Source organism: Rana temporaria, chromosome 4 (genome assembly GCF_905171775.1).
Source record: "Rana temporaria chromosome 4, aRanTem1.1, whole genome shotgun sequence".
NCBI lineage: Eukaryota > Metazoa > Chordata > Amphibia > Anura > Ranidae > Rana > Rana temporaria.
In genome coordinates this window covers 424708006-424733948 of record NC_053492.1, presented here as the reverse complement: position 1 = coordinate 424733948, position 25943 = coordinate 424708006, and the positions used below count along the sequence as shown (strand labels likewise).

General features: G+C 45.6%; 2 protein-coding genes across 4 annotated transcripts in view; one reads left to right on the top strand and one right to left on the bottom strand.

Annotated features, from left to right (window-relative positions):
* The window catches only part of LOC120937867 (calpain-2 catalytic subunit-like), a 145237-nt gene extending 132947 nt beyond the window's left edge, over window positions 1–12290 (top strand). Inside the window, exons 18-21 of the mRNA XM_040351393.1 lie at window positions 919–997; window positions 2847–2963; window positions 6143–6201; window positions 11950–12290. Of these exons, the coding sequence (XP_040207327.1) occupies window positions 919–997; window positions 2847–2963; window positions 6143–6201; window positions 11950–11973 (279 nt within the window). The 3' untranslated portion in view covers window positions 11974–12290. The remainder of the gene's footprint in view (window positions 1–918; window positions 998–2846; window positions 2964–6142; window positions 6202–11949) is intronic.
* An 11738-nt stretch (window positions 12291–24028) lies between these two features.
* Window positions 24029–25943, bottom strand: part of TP53BP2 (tumor protein p53 binding protein 2) — a 104330-nt gene continuing 102415 nt past the window's right edge. For all 3 annotated transcript variants that reach the window (XM_040351392.1, XM_040351390.1, XM_040351391.1), the window contains exon 19: window positions 24029–24640. In XM_040351392.1, coding sequence (XP_040207326.1) covers window positions 24599–24640 — 42 coding nt within the window. In that variant the 3' untranslated portion in view covers window positions 24029–24598. The remainder of the gene's footprint in view (window positions 24641–25943) is intronic.

Sequence of the window (25943 nt, the reverse complement as noted above, 5' to 3'; positions counted from 1 at the left end):
GACTCAAGGGACCACCACCACCAAAACACCCTATGGATGGGAGGCTTACCAGAGCATAAAGCAATGTGAGCAGCACATCTCAGGAAATTGGAAGGAGAGATAAAGGACACCCAGACTCCAGAGTAATAAATATACTACGCGTTCTACCCCTGCAGGGGTTGTGATATCTGGACCCTAACACATATCGCCATCGTTGGGATTTTAAAGGCCCTGGCTAGGGGTTTAGCCACATGCTCACATTGCTTTATGCTCTGGTAAGCCTCCCATCCATAGGGTGTTTTGGTGGTGGTGGTCCCTTGAGTCACAAATATCTTTTATGCGTTGGTCCTGCTGTACTTCACCATTAAGTTTTTTGTGTGTGACACGCTGCAATCCTGTGGTTCTGTGTTCGGGAAGCCTCAACATCCATCCCCTGTCATCCCCCTGCGAGGATCATCAAAAGGCCCTGGCTGGGGTTTGCAGCCGCAAGCTTTTCATTGCTTGCCATCCGGTAAGCCTCCACCTTTTTATTTAGTGGTGTTGGTCACCATATATGATTTCAACATATGATTTTATATTCAACATTGATGAACTTACTTGAAACCATTGTTTGATTGATACAAAGACTTTATCTCCAATCATGTGTTTTATTCCCCTTTAAACTTGGGGTCTTTGCAATCTCATTGTAATTTTCATCAATTCTCCTCTCTAATATCAATTGACTGTTTAGCTTAATTTATATTAATAGCGCAACATTTCTTTTTTCCTTACTTGTTTTTGTGTTTGTATGACACTGTTGTGTTGCAGCTAAGTTAGATATTTTTAGTGTTTAAGCGCGGTATTTCTTCTCTTTGTCACCTTTTAATGTAATGTTTTAAGGTTGTGTACTGCCATCTTCTGGTGGGAAGAGCTAATCCATGTGTCTTTCCTTGGTTGTAGAAAATTTATTGCAAAATTGATGTGGATCGATCTGGGACGATGAATAGCACCGAGATGAGAAAAGCCCTTGAGGCAGCAGGTCAGTAAATGTGTAGGAGAGGGCCTAATGATTAGATGGACCGCTGTGTGTTTAAAGTCCAAACAGGACCTTCCTTATAATTTCATATATTGGAAGGACAATGTAAAGAGCAAATACTACCCCATCTTGTTCTTTTGTGCTTTTACTAGATCTATACTAGATAAAAGCCCAAACTGAATTCATCACTGTATCAAAAATAATTGCCTTTAAAAAAAATAAAAAAATAAAATCCTTTGTCTTTTTTTCATCCTTTGTTGTATCTCAGTGCAGCTGATCTTCTGGAGCCTCTTTGTAGTCACTTCCTATCTACATGCACACAATTCCCGCCGGATAATCCGATCGTATGTACGGGCCTTAACCCTAACCTGTCTAGCCCTGTAAAGAGAAAACAAGTATACATTCCTTTTTTTGAAGCCGCTTCGACCCGATCTCCAGCGGCGGAAGCTCTCATCCCACTCTGAGCTGTCAGGCGGGTGCAGAGTATACGTCCATCAAAGGAAGCCCCATAGCACCTCTATGGGTTAGACATGTGCACTACCGAAAAATGTGTTTGTTTTCGTTAAATTCATGTTTTTGCATTTTTTGGAAAATTCGAAAATGCGAAATTTCGAAAATGCGAAATTTCGAAAATTTAGAAAATTCCTAAATTCCGAAGATTCCAAAATCAGAAATTCAAAATTTGAAAATGCGAAAATTAAAAAATGTGAAATTCGAAAATCTGAAATTCTAAAAATTCGAAGATTTGAAATTCCGTAAATGTGAAAATCTGAAATTGGATTTTTGAATTTTCTAATTTTCTAATTTTTGAATTTTCAAATTCGGAATTTCCTAAATTTCGGAATTAACAAATTTGTTAAACAAATTCGAAACAAAACTTAACTGCACATGTCTATTATGGGTGACGTCACTTCCCATTAATTTCACAGCCACTGGAGATCGGGTCGGATCGGATTGGGTTAAAAAAAAGGTATGTATACTCATTAGGCCTAATCCTCAAAAACCCGGCGCAACGTAACTTTTTCCATTTAAGTTACACCGCCGCAAAATCTCTAACGAAGTGCCCGATCCACAAAGCACTTACCTAGAAATTTTGAGTGGTGTAACTTAAATCCGGCCGGCGCAAGGCGTTCCTCTTCTCCAGGGGGCGATTCCCATTTAAATGAGGCGCGCTCCCGCGCCGGCCGTACTGCGCATGCTCGTGATGTCATTTTCCCGACGTGCATAGCGCGAAATTACGTTACGTCGGGCTTTGTGGATTGCGACGGGACAATAAAGTTGCGTCGGGTAAAAAAAAAGATACGGTGCCAAAAAAAGAAAATTAAAATTAAAAAAAAATCACGTCGCGAGCAAAAAAAAGTTTTGACAAGGTGTAAACAGTTTGCACCTTGTAAAAGCAGCCCTAATTTTGCGTTTGCAAAATAAAACTTACGGAGAAAAAACAAAGCTGAAAAGCTTTGTGGATCTCCGTAAGTCCTAATTTGCATACCCGAGGCGGCATTTCGACGCGAAATGCCCCCAGCGGCGGATGCGGTACTGCATCCTAAGATCCGGCAGTGTAATTCAATTACACATGTCGGATCTTCTTCCTAACTATGGAAAACTGATTCTGTGGATCAGTTCCATAGTTAGGACCAGGGATACGACGGAGTAACAGCAGTTACTCCGTCGTATCTCTTTTGAGGATTTGGCCCATTATTTTTTTTTATTTTTTTTTTATTTTTTTACAGGGATAGAGAAGTTAGTGTTAGATCGGTGGTGTCTATAGATGCAGGGATTTTAGTTTTTGCATGGACTTCCACTTTAAGCCCTCAATCCCAGCACAGTGTTGACCTTCTTCATTCCTTCCCAGGATTCACGCTGAATTCTCAGATCCACCAACTGCTTGTGGCTCGCTTTGCTGATGAACATTTCTCCATTGACTTTGATAACTTTGTACGATGTCTCATCCGCCTGGAAATTATGTTCAGTAAGTAGACAATTAAAGTGTATGTCTGGAAAGAACATTTAAAAACCTACTCGGCACATCTCTGCAATACAGGCACATTTCCTGGTTTATCATTATGCAGCACACAGGAGAGTCCGACCTCTGCTCTCATACAAGCGGTGGGCAGCTCTCCAGTAGGCCAATGCTCCCGCAACACGGCTCTAATCAACACTGGTGTCACTCCCTGGGCAGTGCTGGGACTAGGAGCAGTGTGAAGGGGGGTGTCAGACCACTGGAGGGCTGTGCATGAGAGCAGTGTGAAAGGGGGACGTCAGACCACTGGAGGGCTGTGCATGAGAGCAGTGTGAAGGGGGGGCGTCAGACCACTGGAGGGCAGTGCATGAGGGCAGTGTGAAGGGGGGACGTCAGACCACTGGAGGGCTGTGCATGAGAGCAGTGTGAAAGGGGGTGTCAGACCACTGGAGGGCTGTGCATGAGAGCAGTGTGAAGGGGGGTGTCAGACCACTGGAGGGCTGTGCATGAGAGCAGTGTGAAGAGGGACGTCAGACCACTGGAGGGCTGTGCATGAGAGCAGTGTGAAGGGGGGGCGTCAGACCACTGGAGGGCTGTGCATGAGAGCAGTGTGAAGGGGGGGTGTCAGACCACTGGAGGGCAGTGCATGAGGGCAGTGTGAAGGGGGGACGTCAGACCACTGGAGGGCTGTGCATGAGAGCAGTGTGAAAGGGGGTGTCAGACCACTGGAGGGCTGTGCATGAGAGCAGTGTGAAGGGGGGTGTCAGACCACTGGAGGGCTGTGCATGAGAGCAGTGTGAAGGGGGGGACGTCAGACCACTGGAGGGCTGTGCATGAGAGCAGTGTGAAGGGGGGTGTCAGACCACTGGAGGGCTGTGCATGAGAGCAGTGTGAAGGGGGGTGTCAGACCACTGGAGGGCTGTGCATGAGAGCAGTGTGAAGGGGGAACGTCAGACCACTGGAGGGCTGTGCATGAGAGCAGTGTGAAGGGGGTGTCAGACCACTGGAGGGCTGTGCATGAGAGCAGTGTGAAGGGGGGGCGTCAGACCACTGGAGGGCTGTGCATGAGAGCAGTGTGAAGGGGGGGTGTCAGACCACTGGAGGGCAGTGCATGAGGGCAGTGTGAAGGGGGGACGTCAGACCACTGGAGGGCTGTGCATGAGAGCAGTGTGAAAGGGGGTGTCAGACCACTGGAGGGCTGTGCATGAGAGCAGTGTGAAGGGGGGTGTCAGACCACTGGAGGGCTGTGCATGAGAGCAGTGTGAAGGGGGGGACGTCAGACCACTGGAGGGCTGTGCATGAGAGCAGTGTGAAGGGGGGTGTCAGACCACTGGAGGGCTGGTTTAGGACAACTGATCATATTGTATATGACCTTTCTAGCAGTAATAAAACTATACGGGTGAAAGTGGGCAGTGTGGGACTTTTTACCCTACCAAGATGCTTAGTCCATATCACAAGTTCCTCTGAGTTAAAGTTTATCCCCAAAAAAATAGGAAACGTGGTATGTTTGTGCATTTGCACATGTCAAAGTATATGTATAGCCCAGACTTTGGGCCAGATTCATGTAGATTTGCGGCGGCGTATCGTATCCCGTTTACGTTACGCCGCCGCAAGTTTCCAGCGTAAGTGCTTGATTTACAAAGCACTTGTGTGTAAACTTTCGGCGGCGTAGAGTAAAGCCGTCCGGCGCAAGCCCGCCTAATTCAAATGGGGCGTGTACCATTTAAATTGGGCGCGTTCCCGCGCCAAACGTTCTGCGCATGCTCCGTTAGGAAATTTCCCACAGTGCTTTGCGTGAAATTACGGCGACCCGACGTGTTTTTTGAACGGCGACGTCCGTAACGTATTCCCGGACGTCATACGCAAAAAAAATAAAAAATGTATTCGACGCGGGAACAACAGCCATACTTTAACATGGATGGTGTAATTTTACACCATCTAAATAGCACACTTAACTTTACGACGGGAAAAAACGACGTAAGAGAATGCGACGAACGCGCGTACCTTCGTGGGTCGCCGTAAACAGCTAATTAGCATACCCGACGCGGAAAACGACGCGATCTCCACCCAGCGGCGGCCGAAGTATTGCATCCTAAGATCCGAAGGCGTACGAAGCCGTACGCCTGTCGGATCTTAGCCAAATGCCGTTGTATCTTGTTTGTGAATTACAAATTAAGATACGACGCGGCAAATTTGAAAGTACGCCGGAGTATCAGCAGATACTCCGGCGTACTTATTCTGTGAATCTGGCCCATTGTTTGGATAGAGTGAGGAAGAGTAAAACACATTTTTTTTTTTTCTGCCTGTGTACTGTTGGGGAAATTTCCTCCCACTTCCTGTCTCAGAGCCACAACAGGAAGCTGGAGAAAATCTCCCAAAGTGAGGGTAATTCCTTGATAGCCAGATATCCTTGAAGAAGGTGTCCCCGTTAGAAGATTTTCCCTCACCTCTTGTTCTGGGGAAAGCTCCGAAATTTAGTATTTTCTCTCATTTTCTTTCTCAGTGACAAAAGTACAAATAGAGGGATGAATCTTCCCAATGGGGACACAGAGGGTAATAAAAAAATAAAAAATAAACTGACAGAAGGTATTTAACCCCTTCCTGCCCAGCCCCAGCATCCATTTATATTGCTTTTTTTTTCAAGATTGTCGCTCTTTTTTTTGTTTATAGCGCAAAAAAAGAAAACCAATCGAAAAACCACCAAAATAAAACTCTATTTGTGGGAACGTCAATTTTGTTTGGGTACCACGTCGCAAGTGTCAGTTAAAGCAACGCAGTGCCGAATCGCAAAAAGTGCTCTGGTCAGGAAGGGGGTAAATTCTTCTCGGGCTGAAGTGGTTAAACTGTATTGAAGTTGTCAATTTATTGCCCAGTTTTGACTTCACAAGCCATTGGATTCTGGTGATTGAACTCGTGGGAGGGATCTTGCCAAGTTTTCCCGTATCTGCAGTTCCCACTGACTCAAAAGTGGTTACAATTGACTGAAGATTGGCACATGTATGACCATCTTGAGTGTGACAAACACCACCGCAGGGGAGAAGAGGTGTTTGTAGATCCTAGAGAGCAGACACTGTGTATTATAGGAGGAGGTGGAAGATAAAATCTAGACAGCATTTCGAATTTTATTAGATAAATGGCCTCACAAGCCTCCCTAGACCTTCATACTAATTTTGTTTATCAATCTGCAGAAATTTTCAAGCAGATGGATACAGAGAACAGCGGAGTGGTGCCTCTCTCTTTTGATAAAGTAAGTATAAGCTGGACCGGAAGTCAACAACCTTTTCCACATGAAGAGGTGTATTTAAAAAAATAAATAAAATAGCACATACCTGTTTATCCATCAAAACTGCAAATAAGTTAATTCTGTGCAAACGGCAAAATCGAATATTCTCAGGCTATATTATCTGCAATTTGAATATGTGAATGTAGAAATTATTATGGCCACTAGATGGAGCAAAAGAGCATACTTTTTTTTTTCTATGATAGTCAGCGCCATCCAGTGGCCATGATGTGGTTTTTGAATTGCAGATAATATAGCCTGAGAACATTTGATTTTTCCCCATTTACACAGAACAAATTTGCATGCAGTTTCGATGGACGAACAGCTATGCAAATGTTATACATACACCCCAAGTGTCATTTCTACAAGCATTAGACACCCGGCGTGCCATTGAACATTGGCTTGTTGTAGTCTCAGTTTGTTTTCAGTCTTTGCACTCTTGCTGTACTGCTAATGATAAGTGTGTACAAAGTATGGTCAGCCCCAGTGCAAGCTTTTTAGACCAACTTTCTTTGACTGAGCCATTCTAACACACAAATATGTTTCTCAACTCCAGTCCTCAAGGCATCCCAACAGGTCATGTTTTCAGGCTTTCCATTATTTTGCACAGGTTGTTTGATCAGTTTCACTGCCTTAGTAATTACCGCAGCCTTTTCAGCTGAGGGAAATCCTGAAAACATGACCTGTTGGGGCACCTTGAAGACTGGAGTTGAGGAATACTTCTCTAAACCATTGCAGTGTAGCTCTGGCTGTATGTTTAGGGTTGTTGTCCTGCTGGAAGATGAACCTCCACCCAGTCTCAAGTCTTTTGCAGACTCTAAGTCTAAGGCCTCATACACATGACCGAACATGTCCGCTGAAACTGGTCCGTCGGACCAGTTTCAGCAGACATGTTCGGTCGTGTGTAGTGCCGACCGGACAATTTTCTGGCCGACCGGACAGGTTTTCAGCGGACAACTGTTTCTTAGCATGCTAAGAAACATGTTCGCTGGAAGCCTGTCCGCCGGACATGTCCGATGGTCAGTACGACTCATCGGACATGTCCGCTGGCCCGAGAACCCGCGCATCGCGTCAAAGTGATTTGACGCATGCGTGGAAGCATTGAACTTCCGGGTTCGCGCACATCACCGCGTATTCTGTCCGCGCGGAATTTGGTCTGATGGTGTATACAGCCATCAGACCAAATGATCCCAGCGGACATGTCCGATGAAAACGGTCCGCGGACCGTTTTCATCAGACATGTTGGGTCGTCTGTACGAGGCCTAACAGGTTTTCATCTAAGATTGCCCTGTATTTGGTTCCATCCATTTCCCCATCAACTCTGACCAGCTTCCCTGTCCCTGCTGAAGAAAAGCATCTCCACAACATGATGCTTCCACCACCATGTTTCACGGTGGGGATGGGGTGTTCAGGGTTATGTGCAGTGTTAGTTTTTCACCACACATAGGGCCAGATTCAGGTACAAATGCGGCGGCGTAACGTATCGCATTTACGTTACACCGCCGCAAGTTTTACGGGGGAAAAGTGCTTGATTCACAAAGCACTTGCCTGTAAAGTTGCGGTGGAGTAGTGTAAATCCCTCCGGCGCCAGCCCGCCTAATTCAAATGGGGCGTGGATCATTTAAATTAGGCGCGTTCCCGCGCCGAACCTACTGCGCATGCTCCGTTTTGAAATTTCCCGCCGTGCTTTGCGCGAAATGACGTTGCACCGACGTCATTTTTTGAACGTAGACGTGAGTTACGTCCTTTCCTATTCACGGACGAAAATTTAAAATTCGACGCGGGAACGACGGCCATACTTTAACATGGCAAGTCTAACTTTAGGCCACAAAATAGCAGCTTTAACTATACGCCGGGAAAAGCCGACTAGCGACGACGTAAGAGAATGCGACGGCCGCGTGTACCTTCGTGAATCGCCGAAAAAAGCTAATTAGCATACCCGACGCAGAACACGACGCAAACTCCACCCAGCGGGCGCCAAAGTATTGTAATTACGATCCGAAGGCGTACGAAGCCGTACACCTGTCGGATCGAAGCCAGAAGCCGTTGTATCTTGGTTTGTGAATTCAAACTAAAGATAAGACGTGGCAAATTTGAAAGTACGCCGGAGTATCAGTAGATACGCCGGCGTACTTCTTCTGTGAATCTGGCCCATAGTGTTTTGCTTTTAGGCCAATAAGTTCAATTTTGGTCTCATCTGACCAGAGCACCTTCTTCCACATTGTCGCTGTGTCCCCCACATTGCTTCTCACAAACTGCAAACAAGACTTCTTATGGTTTTCTTTCCACAATGGCTTTCTTCTCGCCACTCTTCCATAAAGGCCAGATTCGTGGCGTGCACGACGCCATGCCTTGTAAACACACAAGTGTTTTTTCCGTCGGAAAAAGTCAGACGAGAGCTTTTGGCCGGGAATGCTGACCGTATTTATGCTCCATCTGACTTTTTCCAACAGAAAAACTGCCGAAATAAAAAAGAGAGCAGGATCTTTTTTTTCCCGTCAGGAAAAAATCCTATCGGGAAAACCGTTCATCTGTATGCAATTTCAACACATGCATGCTCAGAAACAAATCGACACATGCTCAGCAGCATAGAACTTAATTTTCTCGCCTCATCGTAGTCTTTTACATCGCCACGTTCTTGGCTGTCAAAAGTTCACCAAACTTTTGTGTGTATTCGTGTGTATGCAAGGCAGGCTTGAGAGGAATTCCGCTTGTGTGTATGGGGCATAATAGTTGTCCTGTGGACAGATTCTCCCACCTGAGCTGTGGATCTCTGCAGCTCCTCCAGAGTTACCATGGGCCTCTTGTCTGCTTCTCTGATTAATGCTCTCCTTGCCCGGCCTGTCGGTTTAGGTGGACGGCCATGTCTTGGTAGGTTTGCAGTTGTGCCATACTCTTCCATTTTCGGAACAGTGCTCTGTGAGATGTTCAAAGCTTGGGATATTTTTTTTCTTGTAACCTAACCCTGCTTTAAACTTCTCCACAACTTTATCCCTGACCTGTCTGGTGTGTTCCTTGGCCTTCATGATGCTGTTTGTTCACTAAGGTCCTCTAACAAACCTCTGAGGGCTTCACAGAACAGCTGTATTTATACCAAGATTAAATTACACACAGGTGGACTCTACTAATTAGGTGACTTCTGAAGGGAATTTGTTTCCCCAAATTTTAGTTGGGGGGGGGGGGTATCAGAGTAAAGGGGGCTGAATACAAATGCACGCCACACTTTTCACATATTTATTTGTAAAAGAAAATTGAAAATCATTTTCCTTCAACTTCACAACTATGAACATTGTGTTGGTCTATCGCCTAACATTCCAATAAATACATTTACGTTTTTGGTTGTAAAATTTCAAGGGGTATGAATACTTTTTCAAGGCACTGTATAAAAAACATGTTATACTTACCTGCTCTGTGCAATCGTATTACACAATGCTGCCCGAATCTCCGGTTCTGGGGTCCCCCTGCTGTGTGTGTCCATAGTGCTATTCGGCCCGCCCCCTCCTCCCAGGTTTTAGTTGACAGCAATCAATGGCTGCCGCTGCTGTCTTTGTGTCCTGTGAGGAGAGTAACGGAGACCAGCACAGCTGCAGACTCGAGTATAGGGGAGGGGGGGAGGGGAGAGGGAGTAATACAATTACTGGGACATTTTGTGATACAATTACTTGGACATTATGGCCGGGATTCAGGTACATCGGCGCATCTTTGTGCCGGCGTAGCGCATCTCATATGCGCTACGCCGACGTAACATTGAGAGGCAAGCTGAGTATTCACAAAGCACTCGCTCCCATATTTACGCCGGCGTAACGTAAATGGGCCGGCGTAAGCCCGCCTAATTCAAAGTAGGACGGTAGTGGGCTTGCTACATGTAAATTAACCGTGACCCCATGCAAATAAAGGGCCTAACGAACGGCGCATGCTCAGAATCACGTCGCATATACTCCCTAAGATACGCCGGCTCAATGCCTACGACGAGAACGTAACCTACGCCCAGCCCCATTCATGTACGACTTACGTAAACAACGTAAAATACGAAGGCTGTTCCGACGTCCATACCTTAACATGACTTACCCCTGCTTTATGAGGGGTAAACTTACGCCGAACGTACGCCTTACGTAAACGGCGTAGATTACTGCGACGGGCGTAAGTACGTTCGTGAATCGGCGTATCTTGCTCATTTACATATTTGACGTGTAAATCAATGGAAGCGCACCTTGCGGCCAGCGTAAATATGCGCCCAAGATACGACGGCGTAGGAGACTTACGTCGGTCGGATAGAGCCAGAATTCAGGCGTATCTGGTTTCAAGAATACGGCACATAGATACAACGGCGCATCCTAGAACTTACGAGGCGTATCAACAGATACGTCGGCGTAAGTTCTCTCTGAATCTGGCCCTATGTTCCCTAATGCAGGGAATGCATTAAGGTAAAAAATGTTTTGCCTTTAGAACCACTTTAAAGCGGTGGTTCACCCTCCATAGCAACATTTTAGCACGTCCCGCCCCCCGAAGACAGCCGGAGTAGGTCTCGGCTCTTCACGGCGCCTGCGCACAGATGCCGTGAAGAGCCAAGCCTATTTCGGCTATTTCCGGAGAAGCGTGACGTGCCAGAGCCGGCCGTCAATCATCCTCCGTCTGGATAGGAACACCCATTCCCCGCGGGGAGTCGGAATCTTCTATAGAGGATTGCACAGTGAGTACCGGGCGAAAAAAATCAATACAGGCATACTGTAGCTCGCGCTACTATGCCTAATTTTATGCTAGAAGGGGAAAAAAAATGTTTTTCTTGTTTATAGGGTGAACCCCCGCTTTAAAGAAGTAGAGCCAACACTTGTTTGGCTTGTACTTCTGTGGATCACAAGAGTGTGTTTTTTTCTGCACTCATGTGACCCATTTTCAGCCAACAGCGGGTTGACGTCACAGAGCCGGTCCAGGCTTGGGAAAGATTGCGACAATATGGTCGGGATCTACCCCCCAATCCTGGACCGGCAACACCTCCCAGCGAGCCACTGAGAGCGGAGCCAGCCATGTATAGATCAGCGTTTCTCATCTCCAGTCCTCAAGGGCGCCCCAACAGGTCATGTTTTCAGGCTTTCCATTATTTTTCACAGGTGATTTGATCGGTTTCACTGCCTTAGAAATTACCACAGCCGGTTCATTTGAGGACAATCCTGAAAACTTGACCTGTTGGGGCGCCTTGAGGACTAGAGTTGAGAAACACTGATATAGAGACCTCAGAACACTAAAATAAGATATGTAATGAAAAGGTTTTATTTTAAAATGCAATTAGAAAAGTGTAAGGTTTAAAGGGGTTGTAAAGGTAAATGTTTTTTCACCTTAATGCATCCTATGCATTAAGGTGAAAGAACATCTGACGGTACCGCCCCCCCCCCCCCCCCCCCGAACTCCCGTTTTACTTACCTGACCCCTCGAAAGTCCTGCACGCGTCCACGTGATTCTCTTCGGTTCCCAGCCTGCCCGTTGATTGGCTAGGCTGGACGGATTAATAGCAGCGCAGCCATTGGCTGGCGCTGCTGTCAATCGCAGCGGATGATGAAGACAGGGATCAGGGGCAAAACGAGCTGCACAGTGGAGGTAATTATAACATGTTTGTAATTAAAAAAAAAAAAGATTTGCCTTTAGTGTTCCTTTTAATACATGAGCAGAATAAACTTCAGGTAATACATACAACTGAACTGGATTTGTCTTTTCTTTCAGTGGATGACATTCACAGTCATGTGATCAGCCGTCTCTGTATATTACACCCAAATAGAACGCCGACTGCAAGGAACCTTCCCGTTATCTATCTGACCCGCGTGCCTTTAAGAAAAATGTTGTCTGATCTAGCTGAAGATCCTCCTAGCAGCAAAAAGGACTTACAAGCAACCTCTAATAAGAGAGACATGCAGGCCACCTTCTTAAGAAAATGCTAGTTGCCTGGCTCTCATTCTTGCTTCCATGTCTTGAGTCCCTCTGTCTTTTTTTTTCCCCAGACTTTCCTAATCTCTATATTTATCCTTTGGTCTGTGACTTGGAATATATTAAAGCCACTAGATCAAGGATCCTCAAACTACGGCCCTCCAGCTGTTGCAGAACTATACATCCCATGAGACATTGCAAGACTCTGACATTCACAGACTTGACTAGGCATGATGGGAATTGTAGTTCCTGAACAACTGGAGGGCCGTAGTTTGAAGACCCATGCACTAGATCAACACAACATCCAGGCAATTGCCATTTTCAGAAGGAGAGGTCATCTATATATTCTCTCAGTACAAGTGCCCTATAATCCAATTGATAAAGCCATTCATTCTCAGGTTTGGCACCATCTAGTGGCGCTTTGGTGAATGATCACCCTTTATATGGGAAGAGCAATACTGTACTACTTTCACTTATGCTCAGATACCTCTTCTGTTTATTTGCCTTCCACCTAAATGCCTTTACCATCACTGATGAATGTTTACAACATTGCAGCATTATCCGTTTTAGCTTTGCTTACAACTATAGGTGTTTAAAGAGAACTTGTTGTCATAGGGCATCTAGAAGCTTTCGCAGGGCTCTCAAACTGGCGGCCCTCCAGCTGTTGCAGAATTACAAGTCCCATGAGGCATTGCAAGGCTGACAGTTACAAGCATGACCCCCACAGGCAGAGGAGAGATGGCACTTGTAGTTCCGCAACAGCTGGGGGGCCACCAGTTTGAGACCCCTACTTTAAAGCAGTGTTTCTCAACTCCAGTCCTCAAGGCGCCCCAACAGTTCATGTTTTCAGGATTTCCCTCAGATGTTGTAATTACTAAGGCAGTGAAACTGATTAAATCACCTGTGCAAAATGATGGGAATCCTGAAAACATGACCTGTTGGGGCGCCTTGAGGACTGGAGTTGAGAAACACTGCTTTAAAGAGACCTTACGCAATTCAGGGCAAAGTGAATGTCCACGAAAAACCCTGACCCCCATATGCTCACCTTGCCAGCGCTCCCTCGCCACGTTTTCCTCCATCGCAGTCAACACTAGTCAGATGGAGGTGGATGATATAGGGGAGCGGTGACAGTGCTCAGGCCTAGTGATTGGCAGGCAGACCCTGTCACATGCTCCTCTCTACCCAGAAGCAACAGGTTTCTGTATGGCAATGGAAGGAGCAGTAAGGGGCATATAAAAGGTTCATGGCAAAGGGCACACCTTAACCCTAAATGGCAAAGGTGACAGTATCTCTTTAAGAAAACCTGTGCTGTCATTGCTGACCTCTTTTTAAAAAATGCTAGTTCCTGGGCTGTCTGTGGCTTCAGTACTTTGAGACACTGACAAGCTTGCAGATCAGGAGAGCCGGGCTGAAGTCAAATCTTCTACTCTACATCCTTGTCTCCTCAGTGGTTAAAAAACAAATGACTGAAGCGGGTGGATCTGTGGGGCAGCCCAGTAACTAGCATTTTTCAAAATGGGAGATTAGTCATCTTTGTCATTTTTCACTACAGAAAGATGCAATCTAGAGAAGATTTTTATTTATTTTTTTAAACCCGTCTCCAAGTTCATTGGTATCAGCAGGTTCTCCTCAACAGGAACCACAGAAGTAGAATGTGTGAGCCAATGGTATGCGTCACGGCAAAGGCCTCACTTCTCTAAGCCAGTAATGCCGCGTTCCCTTTTGCAGAATGGTCGCCTTGCGTTGTGTAATAGAACTGGATTAGGTGGGTGGAGGGACTTTTTTTGGTGACCTTGGTTTTGGCAGTCGGGGATATTTCATAAACAAATCACTATAAGATGATCTATGCAAAAAATCGGAGATAAGCTGTGTTCATGAGCGATTTATTTATACATGAGCCTTGTTCTATATGTTATGCAAGATGATTTTGAAATGCTGGTTAATAAAAGGGGAAACTTAAGCATTGGCTGATTTTCTTTATTCTAGTCATTTTCTAGATCGACTCGCCGCCTTAAATGTAAACCCCAATTTTCTTATTTGGTCTGTTAGAACAAAACACTTTTTCAATGGTGTATCCTCAGGAATAAGCAATTAGCGGACCTCCAGCTGTTGCAAAACTACAAGTCCCATCATGCCTCTGCCTCCGGGTGTCATGCTTATGGCTGTCAGCAGGGGTCAAGTCCTGGGGAAAAAGTGTGGGAACTCCCACCCAAGATCCACTCTCCCACCAAAAAAAAATGATACGCTCATATGCATAATTACTAAACCGCATGTTATTTCTAAATCCCGCAATAACTAGCGGCAGACCTCTGCAATGTCTCCTGGGAACAATGACAAAAGCTCCCAGGAGACATTGCGGCATCGAGGAAGTGACGGAATACCCGCACACTACCCGATGAATTCATATACAGGAAGCGGCCAGTAACATAAAGGATTACTAAGGTTCGCCTGCCCCTGACAGTGACTCGAGCTGGGCATCGCCGCTTAGTGAAGGATTGGCTCGGGCGGCTCGGCTGCTCTAGTCCTGCAAAGGGAACTGAGTTCCTACTGTGAAAAAAGTGCAGGAACTCCGTTCCCACGCGTTCCCGCAGGACTTGAGCCCTGACTGTCAGAGTCTTGCTATGCCTCATGGAACTTGTAGTTCTGCAACAGCTGAAGGTCCGCTAATTGCATATCTGTTTGGCGGGGTCTACAGGTATTTTTACACTTCTCAATCTTGGCAGCTGTGCTCCTTACAAAAATGATTAAAAGATGGATATCAAACTACTGCAAATTTTTGGGCAATGAAAGAAACCAATTTGTCTATATAAAAGATGGGGTACCTCCACAACTGTATACTTTGTATCAAAAATAAAGGGGAAAACAAGAATGGGGGAAGTAGTCAATTGGAGGACCAGACCATGGTATTCATATGCCATACAAACATTAATTGCTCCTTGCCTTTTCTGATGATTATGATTTCTCCAGCCAGTGCATTGCCTCAGTGTGAAAGCTCTCGAGAATGCTGGGGCAGGAGTATTTCTGGTGTTATTTATGCGCCATTTCTAGCGCTTAAACACCTGAAATACTCCGCAGTGTGAAATGCGTTTTACTGGAAGGATCACCAAGCTAAAATAAATGGTTTTAAAAAAAAAAAAAAAGTGGTTGTAAGGTTCATGAAATTTGAGCTGAACATATCTCTGCAGTATTTTGTTATCTTTCTTCAATGAGCCAAGTCCCTTAGCTCTCTCCTGAACCTTCCTCTGTTATAAGCCTGATAACTCCTGACAAATTTTTGGATAAAATAGATTAGCAGTGAGCTGATCCTGTTACAAAACACCTTTGAGAGTCTGTGCCTTTCCTCCAATCAGCAATTTTAGCTATCTTGGCTGTATGCCCAGAAATCACACTCTGTGTTAAACAGGATCAGAAAAAAATCCTTACGGGATCTAAACTTTCTAAACAGTATATAAAATGTGAAGACAGATATACATGTAAAACTTATGTAGAGAGATTTGGTTCATCTCTGCGTATCATCTGAGGCTGCTCACTTCACTGGGTGTATGGAGGGTTTACATCCACTTTAAGGATTGTTCTTTTTGGGTATAGATACACTGAAGTCTGGGCACTACTATGCACATGTAATAGTGAATTCTTTAGCACACCGACCAGCCTTCATGTGAACTTTTGGGTGTCCTTTAGATCAGGGGTCTCCAAACTTTTCATACAAAGGGCCACTTTATTGTCCTTCAAGGGGTTGTAAAGGTAAATGTTTTTTCACCTTAATGCATCCTATGCATTAAGGTGAAAAAACATTCAACGGTACCGGCCCCCACCCGAACCCGTTTTACTTACCTGACCCCTCGAAAGTCCCACACGCGTCCACGTGATCCTCTTTGGCTCCCAGCCTGGCCGTTGAATGGCTAGGCTGGACGGATTGATGGCAGCGCAGCCATTGGCTGGCGCTGCTTTCAATCACAGCTGATGACGCGGCGCCCCGGGGGCGGGGGCCGAGTGAAACAGTCGGCGGCTATGCCCGCCGATGTATTATGGGAGCGCGCTCGCAAAAGCTTTCCACCATGCTCGCTCGCATGAAGGTGGAAAGCTTATGCGAGGAGGAGCAGAGACAGCCGCCGAGGGACCCCAGAAGACCGGATTTCGGGGACACTCTGTGCAAAAACACTTGCACAGTGGAGGCAAGTATACCATTTGTTATTTAAAAATAAAATTCTGCCTTTAGTGTTCCTTTCAGACTTTAGGAGGGCCGGCTTGTGGTCAAAAGGGGCAGAAAATGTCACAAACCCAGCATCGGTGAGAATAAATATGGCCTCAGGGTTGGTGGTCAAATGGAGGAGGAGTATTCCCCCTAATAGTAGGAGGAATAGTATCCCATTATTGGTATCCGTGGAAGATATAGTGCCCCATTGTTGGTGTCAGTGGGAGGAATTGTGCCCCAAGGGCCGGATTAAGGCTGGCAAAGGACCACATCTGGCCCTCGGGCCGCAGTTTGGAGACCCCTGCTTTAGATGAAGACACATCCATTATTGTGTAGTACAATCTATTCCTACAGGATCTTCTCTGGCCACAACTTGCAGCAGAAAAAAAGCAAACTGACATAAAAGTACTGGGGATGTACATTTGTTTTTATACCATCTCTGAATTTATCTTCACAGAAAAAAGTGCACATCTAAATAGACTGTTAATCACTGACTTCCATATCTATAACATTTATTTATTCTAACCTATAAAGGGGCCGTGTACATGGGCAATTGGAGTGCAGTTGTTATTAAAATCAAAGCATAAACTGAGCTCTTAAGATTCCTGTGTACTTAGCCCTTAAATGCCCAATTTATGCAAAAGTGACAGGTGCTCTTGAAAAAACTCACCACCTATTTAGGGCCTTATGCACACCACATGCTCAATACAGGCCCCACACAAGGAGAAACCGCTATCAACGTGTTGCCCCGGCGTGTGCTGTGTGAAAATGGAACATGCTGCGTTTAAACACATGTATAACATACTAGAAAGCATTACAAGAACAATGATGTACACAGAATTTGGTGCAGCTTTGTATAGTAACCAATCAGCTTCTAGGTTTTAGCCCCTGGTTCACACCGAATGCGGCTTTGAAATTACGCTACTTCAGTGCGATTTCATGTATGGTATGCTGACATCTATGCGACTTCATGCACAGATGTCAATGCAAGTCGCACATGAAATCATCAAAAGTGCAAGAACCTTTTCACAACTGGTGCAAGTCAGTAAGGATTTATAGGTAAAGTGAACTCCTGCGCTGTCTAGAATGAGGGGAGCAAGGGAAAGGGACAAAAAAAACAGGGGTACTGCTGCAAATATAAAGAAGGTCTACCTCAATAGACAAGAAGTGATATATATATATATATATATAGCAAGTGAAAATATTGCGCTGTACAGTGGTATACAAAATGAATATAAATATATATAAATATACATACACACACACACATATGTATAAGTGAATGAAAGAAACAGAACGTGAAGGTGACACTTAAATGACAGTGAGTGAAAGTGTTGAACAGTCCCTGTTCAGGGACACAACGCAAAAGGTCCAGAGAAACAAAGATCCAGCCGTATAAAGATACAGTTCATCAACACTTGATCCAATCGATGCAACGATGTAAACTTAAAAAATATTAAAATAAAAATAGTTCAGAAGAGCGAGGCCTCATATCCGGAAATGGGTGAGAAACAGAAGGTAAGCCGTAACCAAGATCTCATATATACACCTCTGGTGGTCCCAGCAGCTCACCTCAGATCTGGCAAGCCGGACTGAGTCAGCCTAGTCCTAGTGGATGTGGTCCGGGACTAGATATCAGATGCGAGTCTCCGTATAGTTCGATGCATGTAAAACATAAAAGGCAAATACCGAATGGTGTAATAACGTCACAGAAGGGGGGGAAGCCTTGATCCTAACCAGTGGAGATGCACTCACATATAGGAAAAAGCTAAGGGCTTATCTCCACGAGCGCCGCGCTCGTCAGTCCCTCCTTCCTCTCCTTCTCCAGTTCTCCAATATGTCAGGCTAGGAATCCTGTGTCTCAATTGGTTCACAGCTGGCTCTAGGAGTCTAATAACTCAAGTCCTGATGCATATAAATGTGGGTCTCAATGGTACATGTAAGAAAGAGCAGAAGGACATGAAGCCTAGTCATGTGATACCATATGTAACATGGGACCCCGGGAGAACCCAAATAGCGATGCACTCACATAGAAGTAGTGAAACAGGGCCTATCTCCACGAGTGCGGACTCGCAATGGACCTCCTCCTCCACCTCCTCTCTTCTGTCTATGACTCAGGCTGGGTGCTCAGATGACAATATCATGCATGGAGGGATAATAAATGGATATACATAGCGTGACCCGGTCAGCAATGGGAAATTTATTAAAACAAAAATGAAATAAAACTCACATTTAATAGTGTTGTGACGATACGCGTCGGGATTGGAGAGCTAGACACACTCTAGCATCCGACGGACGGACGAGTTCGCCACTCGTAGGATTGATGCCGTTTTTACACATATATGTGTGTATGTATGTATATTTATATTCATTTTGTATACCACTGTACAGCGCAATATTTTCACTTGCTATATATATATATATCAGTTAGGATTTACTAAAGGCAAACAGACTATGCAAGTGCAGTTGTTCCCCAGAGCTTAGTCATTGTGGTGAGGCTCTTCTGATTTCTGTCATCCAATCATGTACAAATATGCTTTTTTCCCCCCCTTCTGATTGGGTATTCTCTACAAAATTAAGCTTCGCACCACATTACATTTACTAAGAAAGTGCACAGTCTATTTGCTTTTAGTAAACCAACCCCAATTTGTTATGAAAAAAAAAAAACATGAATCAACTCAAGTGCGTTCAGCGCATTCTAAACATAGCGCAATCAGCGCGATTCTAGCCTTATAGTCACCTTTTTATATCAGAAAAGGTTTTATTAAGAGAGAAGAACCATACAATTTTACAAGCACATCCGTTACATTGTGCAGCATAAAAAACACTGGATACAGGATGCATCCTAACACATATCTTTCTACTCGTACACAAGGGTACTAAACAATATATGCTGTATCCAAACTAAGTTGTTAACATTGTCATGCCTAGCGCTGTACATATCACATCCAATTCTGTTCTCCCTCCCTTCCTCAACTCAGGGAAACTTATTGAGGAGAAAAAAGGTAAAAAAAAAAAAAAAAAAAAAGAGAGAAAAAGAAAAAGAAAAAAAAGGGGGAGAAAAAAAAAAAAAAGAAGGGGGGGGGGAAGTTTCACAGCTCATATACAGGGCAGACGTTCCGGCAGAGAACCCTATCAGCGGTACAAGAGGGATGTGGTAACTGCATTGCTATCACCCGCCACCACCTAAAACACACAAAGACCGGTCTCACTGTCACTGGGGATATTCATTGCATAAGCCCACCCCATCATATATATCTCTTACCCCACAAGAGGGTCACCTCCTTACCTCAGCAGTCTGTCCATCACTAGATCGACCGGTGACAGCCCGGGGGCATCCAACCAAGGTGCCCACAGTCTGTCGAATTTCCCCGGCCGACCCCTATGCTGATATATAAATTTTTCCAAGCGAATGGTGTCTCCCATTTGGGCGATCCATTCCCTCATCGTCGGTGGCTCAGTAGCCTTCCAATGTCTCAGAATGAGTTTGCGGGCCTGAAACAGGGCTCTGGTTATGGCCTGTTTGGAATTATCGTCCATGGGGATGTCATCCAAAATACCCAGTAGACATGGCTTCGGGTCCGTAGGTACGTTGGTCTGAAATACTCTATTGACTGTAGCTAAAACCCCTGTCCAGTATGGGTGTAACTTGGGGCACCTCCATAACAGGTGAATTAGGTCCCCGTGGTCTCTCTCACACCGGGGGCAATTAGAATCCGGTCTCATCCCCATTTTGAACAGCCTAGCGGGCGTATAATGTACTCTAAGAATAATGTAGAGTTGTGAGAGCCGTTGGGCCACATTTAAGGAACACAGTTGTACCCCCTGTAGCACCTCCTCCCACTGCTCATCCTCGAACGCACCTACATCTCTCTCCCACCTACTTGAAGCCGCCAACGGGAATCCCTCCAGGAATATGGAAAGAATCATGGAATAAGCCATAGAAATGAAACCCCGGAACTGTGAAACTCCTGCCATGTACTTAAATATGTGCGTATGCGAAAGAATCCAGGGGTTCCCTCCCGACTGTGCCCTCACGGCATGCTGCAACTGTATATAGTGGAAGAGCATAGACCGCGGGAGGTGAAAACGCTCCCTCAGCTCCGTGAAGGGAATCAGGCTACCCGCCGCAAATATGTGTCTCAAATGCGTGACGCCGCACCTCCTCCACCGCGCCCCACAATCCAACGTGAGTAACTCCTCATAATACCCATTGGCCCAGATCGGGCTGTATTCTGTGAATCCCTCCACACCCTGTAATTGTCTAAGTTTATTCCAAATTTTTTGCATCAGAACATACGTGGGGAATCGTCTATTGGACTTTGCATACGCCAGAGCTTCCATACCCGTAGGCACACTATCCAGACCGGTGACATGGCACATTAGGGCCCTAATGGGGTCAAACTGCACTCCAGCCTCCCCCGCTCCCAGTCCCTCTGGCATCGCCCGGGCAATATGCTGTGCCTGAGCTGCCAGATAGTATACCCAAGGGTTAGGGAGGGCAAGGCCCCCCTCCGCCTTGGGCTTCTGTAGCTGCTCCAGTCTAACCCTGGGGGGCTTATTCAACCAAATAAAGGACCTAAAAAGAGAGTTGATAATCCTGAATAATTTTAGGGGGATAACCATGGGAGTGTTGTGAAGGAAGTATAAGATCTGAGGCATAAAAATCATTTTTATGAGATTTATCCTGCCCACCAGAGACATCTTAAGGCGCGACCATACTTTGACTCTATCTCTAATTCTATTTAACAGCGGGTTCAGATTGAGTATCAGAAAATCTCGCGGATCCGGGGTAATCCAGACCCCCAGATACTTGATACGTGTAGACACTGGCACCCCGTGAATCGACCGTTCCCCTCCACTCTGGGCCTCGTCTAGCAACAGGAGTGAGGACTTGGTCCAGTTAATGACTAGACCTGAGTAAGTCCCAAACTTGCCAACCACCGCCATCGCCTCCTTCAGGGAGCCTTCCGTGTCTCCCAAAAGCAGCATGCCTTATAGTCACCTTAGCAGCACACCTCCCCCCCCCCCCCCCCCCCCACCGATTGCTAAACCATATGACAGCCCCTCTTTCCTCCCAGGATGCAGTGCACAGGCCTCAGCAGCCAATCTCTTGGCCCAAATACTCGTGTGAAGAAAATTAAACCCTGAAAAGCTCACACAGGGTTTTGACTCCTGGTTCACATGGAGGATCGGAGCACTGGGGGACCAAAGAGACAGGATGTGAGGGGGGGGGTGTGGTGCTCCTTTAAGAGAACCTGTCATTTTGCCCTAAATAGAAAAACCAATGCTATTAAAGTGGTTGTAAACCCTTACAGACCACTTTACCCTACAGGCAGGGGCGTACCTAGAGCATTTGGCACCCGGGGCAGATCCTATATCTGGCACCCCTCCACATTAAAATGTAAAAACACCCCACTGTGCGCCCTGCATCCTTCAATATCTCTTTGTCCCTACTGTGTACCCCCTCTACAACTGCACCCCTTTACATTACACATCACCCTGCAGCTCTGGGCCCCTTTACATTACACATCACCCTGCAGCTCTGGACCCCTTTACATTACACAGCCCCCTGCAGCTCTGGGCCCCTTTACATTACACATCACCCTGCAGCTCTGGACCCCTTTACATTACACAGCCCCCTGCAGCTCTGGGCCCCTTTACATTACACATCCACCTGCAGCTCTGGGCCCCTTTACATTACACATCACCCCACAGCTCTGCACCCCTTTACATTACACATCACCCTGCACCTCTGGACCCCTTTACATTACACAGCACGCTGCAGCTCTGGGGCCCCCTGCATGTTACACAGATCCCCCTTCAGTGTAGCCCAGTTCAGTGCAGCCCCCTGTTCATTGCAGACCCCCTGTACAGTGTAGACTCCCCCGTTCAGTGCAGACCCCCCTTTAGTACCTCAGATCAGCGCAGCGGCACATGCACAGCAAGTCCCTCCCCCTGTTTACACATAAACAGAGGAGGGGGAGGCGGCTTCACTCTGCTGCTCAGCTGTGCCTGTGTGACATCTGGGATCGCACAGACAGGCAGCCCGCGGCCCAGAGAGGAGGGGGATGGTAGGTGCAGCGGTGTCAATCTGCTAAAAAGGTATACTTCCTTTTTAAGAAAAGAGACTAAGCACCCTAGTGGTTATCCTACAAATCTCTATTTAAAAACGGAGTTCCGCCTGAAAAAAAAAAATGCTGTAGCTGCCGACTTTTAAAATAAGGACACTTACCTGTCCAGGGAGCCTGCAAAGTCCTCACCCAAAGCCGACCCGTCCCTCGGCTCCGGGTAGAGGTGCCGGCATCTTAAGTAAGGAAATCAGGAAGTGAACCCTTGCGGCTTCAAAGCCTGGTTCCCGACTGCACATGCACGAGTCACGTCTGCGCGTTCTGAATGGTCCCTGCTGTCTTCTGGGACCTCTATCTCCCAGCAGGGAAGGGGCTGGACATGGCGTAGTTTGCTGCGATTTTTCGTCAGAAGTGGAAGGAAATACCTGGATTAGACAGGTATCTGCTCTCCCCTGAAAGGTGCCACATGTGACAGACAGCGGAAGTTCCATTTATGGGTGGAACTCTGCTTTAAAGTGTATCCAAAACTTTTATTTTCGGTTTGAATAAAGTGGTAGCATCCCTGTCAGGTTTTTATCGTTATCTGTGTTCCTGTTAGGGAGATTCACCTTCTCTATTAGACCTGGTGAACATTATCTGTGGACTGAAAGTAGGGGGGAAAAACATTTGAAGGGGCATCGTCAAATGGGGACTTTAGTTCCTGTGACAACTGTCTCAGAGGGGATTTTCCTCCCATTAGAAAGATTTCCGCTCATTTCCTGTTGGCTCTACAAGACAGGAAGTGAAAGGACATTTCCCCCAATGGGAGACATTTATTAATTTAAAAAAACAAAACCTGACAGGGGTTTTCATAAGTTACACAAAATTGAAAAAAAGGTTTTGTTTTTAATTCAACACCTTAAATACGGAAAAGCATGGGAGAATCCATTAGAAGAAGAGGGAAGGGATGTAGCTAAACCACATTTCTCTCAGTACAGCAGGGGTGCCCAACCTTTTGAAGGCCGAGGGCCACTTAGTAACCAGTCGCGGGCCAAAATGAGCAGAGTGGGCAGATGACAGGTCTGTGTCCAGTCTGCATATGCAAAGCAGATACAGACACAGCCCAATCTACTCTATGGGCCCTCTGATCCAATCAGATGGAAGAGGACTGATCCATTTCTGTTTTTTTTTTAGCAGATCGAATTGGAAGTAGGCAGGTGTAAACGGACAAAAGTCTGTTTACATCTGCCGCTCCATAGAGGCGAATGGAGGGTCCTATTGGGTTGGACTGATTGTTTGAAAGGGGCCTAACGCTGCTTTTACACTGATGGTCTGTGGTTTACCCACACCATGGGGGCGGCGCAGTGTACCTGTGGATTTCCCACCGGTTAGCTGCACTTTGTAATAGACGTCTTTTATATCCTGCAGGTGTGGTGCACTTTCTGAAAAGCCGTTTTCTTCCTCTACCGCCGGCTTCATTCACAACACTGATGCTCTGGGATGGCTTGCCAACCAGCCATTCCAGAGCAGGCGGTCGCGGGCCACATCAGAGGGCTCCGCGGGCCACTAATTGGGCACCCCTGCAGTACAGAATTCCTTGGAGGTTGACAATGAAACCACACACAGGCGTCAATCACAATGTGACTTTTGTTTTTTTTATTAAAACCTTTTTTGTCTCTGGAGTTTACACAGCATTTCTAAAACTACATTTTCCAGCAATGAGAAAAAAAATAAATATATAATAATGTTTTAGTAAAATACTGAATTCCTCTATATCTATATGGTCCAGTTGTAAAATGTATACATTTATGTTAGTGAGGAAAAAAAAAAAAATTAAAAAATGTCCACCATTCATGTCATAAAAAAATAATGCATACATGGGGTCTGTGTGCTCTTCATATAGGATGCTGGAATGGAACGGAGATTGATGAAGGACTGTGGACGCAGTGATGATGACCTCGAACAATAATATTGAGAGGGTCAAAAGAAGCTTGTGGGCCCAGCTGAGAGCAGCCTGGACTACCTGTCACTGGTGACAGTCTACAGTCAGATGCACTGGCCCTTTAAGAGTCCGGTGCATTATGGGTATATGTGCAGTCGCTGACACAGCGCATGTTGCAATCCTTCATTTATTGTGGAAAAATCGTCAATTTTCCTTCAAGTGACATCTGGATGTTTCCTGGCTGGAAGATTGCAGAATGATCTAAGCCAAACTTCTCTGTCTCTGTTTGATTCTTGGGTAGAGCTGAAAGGGGAAAACATTTACTTCATCAGTCAATGTACTTATAGGAGGTCCCCTCATTAAAGCAGATATAAAATACACAAATACATTCTAAACTCATTAACCACTTGACTTCAGGAAGGTTTATCCCCTTCTTGACTAGGCCATTTCTGTGATACGGCCCTGCAATACTTTAACTGACAACTGCGCGGTCATACAACGCTGTACCCAAATTTTATTTAAGCCCCCCCCCCCCAAATAGAGCTTTTTTTGGTGGTATTTGATCACCTCTGCATTTATTTTTTTCCCTGCTATAAACAAAAACAAAACGAAAATTTTGATAAAAAACAAAAAAACAATATTTTTTTACTTTCTGCTATAAAACATATCCAATAGAAATAATGTAAGAAAACAGATTTCTTGATAAATTTGGGCCAATAGGTGTATATTTTTTTTTACTAGTGATGGCGACGTTTAGCAGCTTATAGTGGGACTGCGATATTGCAATGGACATTGACAATTTTTTCAAACCAGTGACACCAATAGAGTGATCAGTGCTACAAATATGCACTGTCACTGTACTAATGACACTGGCGAAGAAGGGGTTAAACATCTACAGCGATCAAAGGGTTAAATGTGTGCCTAGCCCGTGTTTTAGTGTAATCAGTGAGGTGCTTTCACTAAGGCAAGTAATGGACTTTATTCCCTGCAGGGAAAGAAAATCTATTCCTTCCCCGCTGACAGGACAGGGCTCTGCCTTGTTTACATAGGATGGGTTCTCTGTCCAGTGTAAATTCCGAAAGATCGGCGGGGGCCGGCAGGAATACATTGGCCGGCACCTGCTGATCGACATCTGCTGTGTTTAATCACAGCATGGCCTGGTCGCCAGCGGTGCTAGCCCCCAACCTGGAAGTGCCAGATCACATACCTAGTACGTGATCTGGTGCAGCAGAGCTGCCTTGCCATCGTATATCTGTGTTATATGATCGGCAAGCTGTTCTAAAGTCTAAACTTTTTTTACTGCAATGCATTCCTTAACCACTTCAACAGCTGGCCAATTCTGTCACTTATCACAGACATGCTAGAACATTTAGAACCCCCATACATTATATATATTTATATAGGCCCTAGAGAATAAAATGGAGGGTGCCACATGGCATTCAGGCAGCGGTTGTGAAAAAACACACATTAGTGAGTTTTAATGCACAAAAACACAATATAATACCCAATTGTTTGGTAAATATATAAAAGATGATGTTATGCTGAGTAAATAGATACCCAACATGTCACACTTTAAAATTGTGCTGATGGAACGGCTCGAAACTAT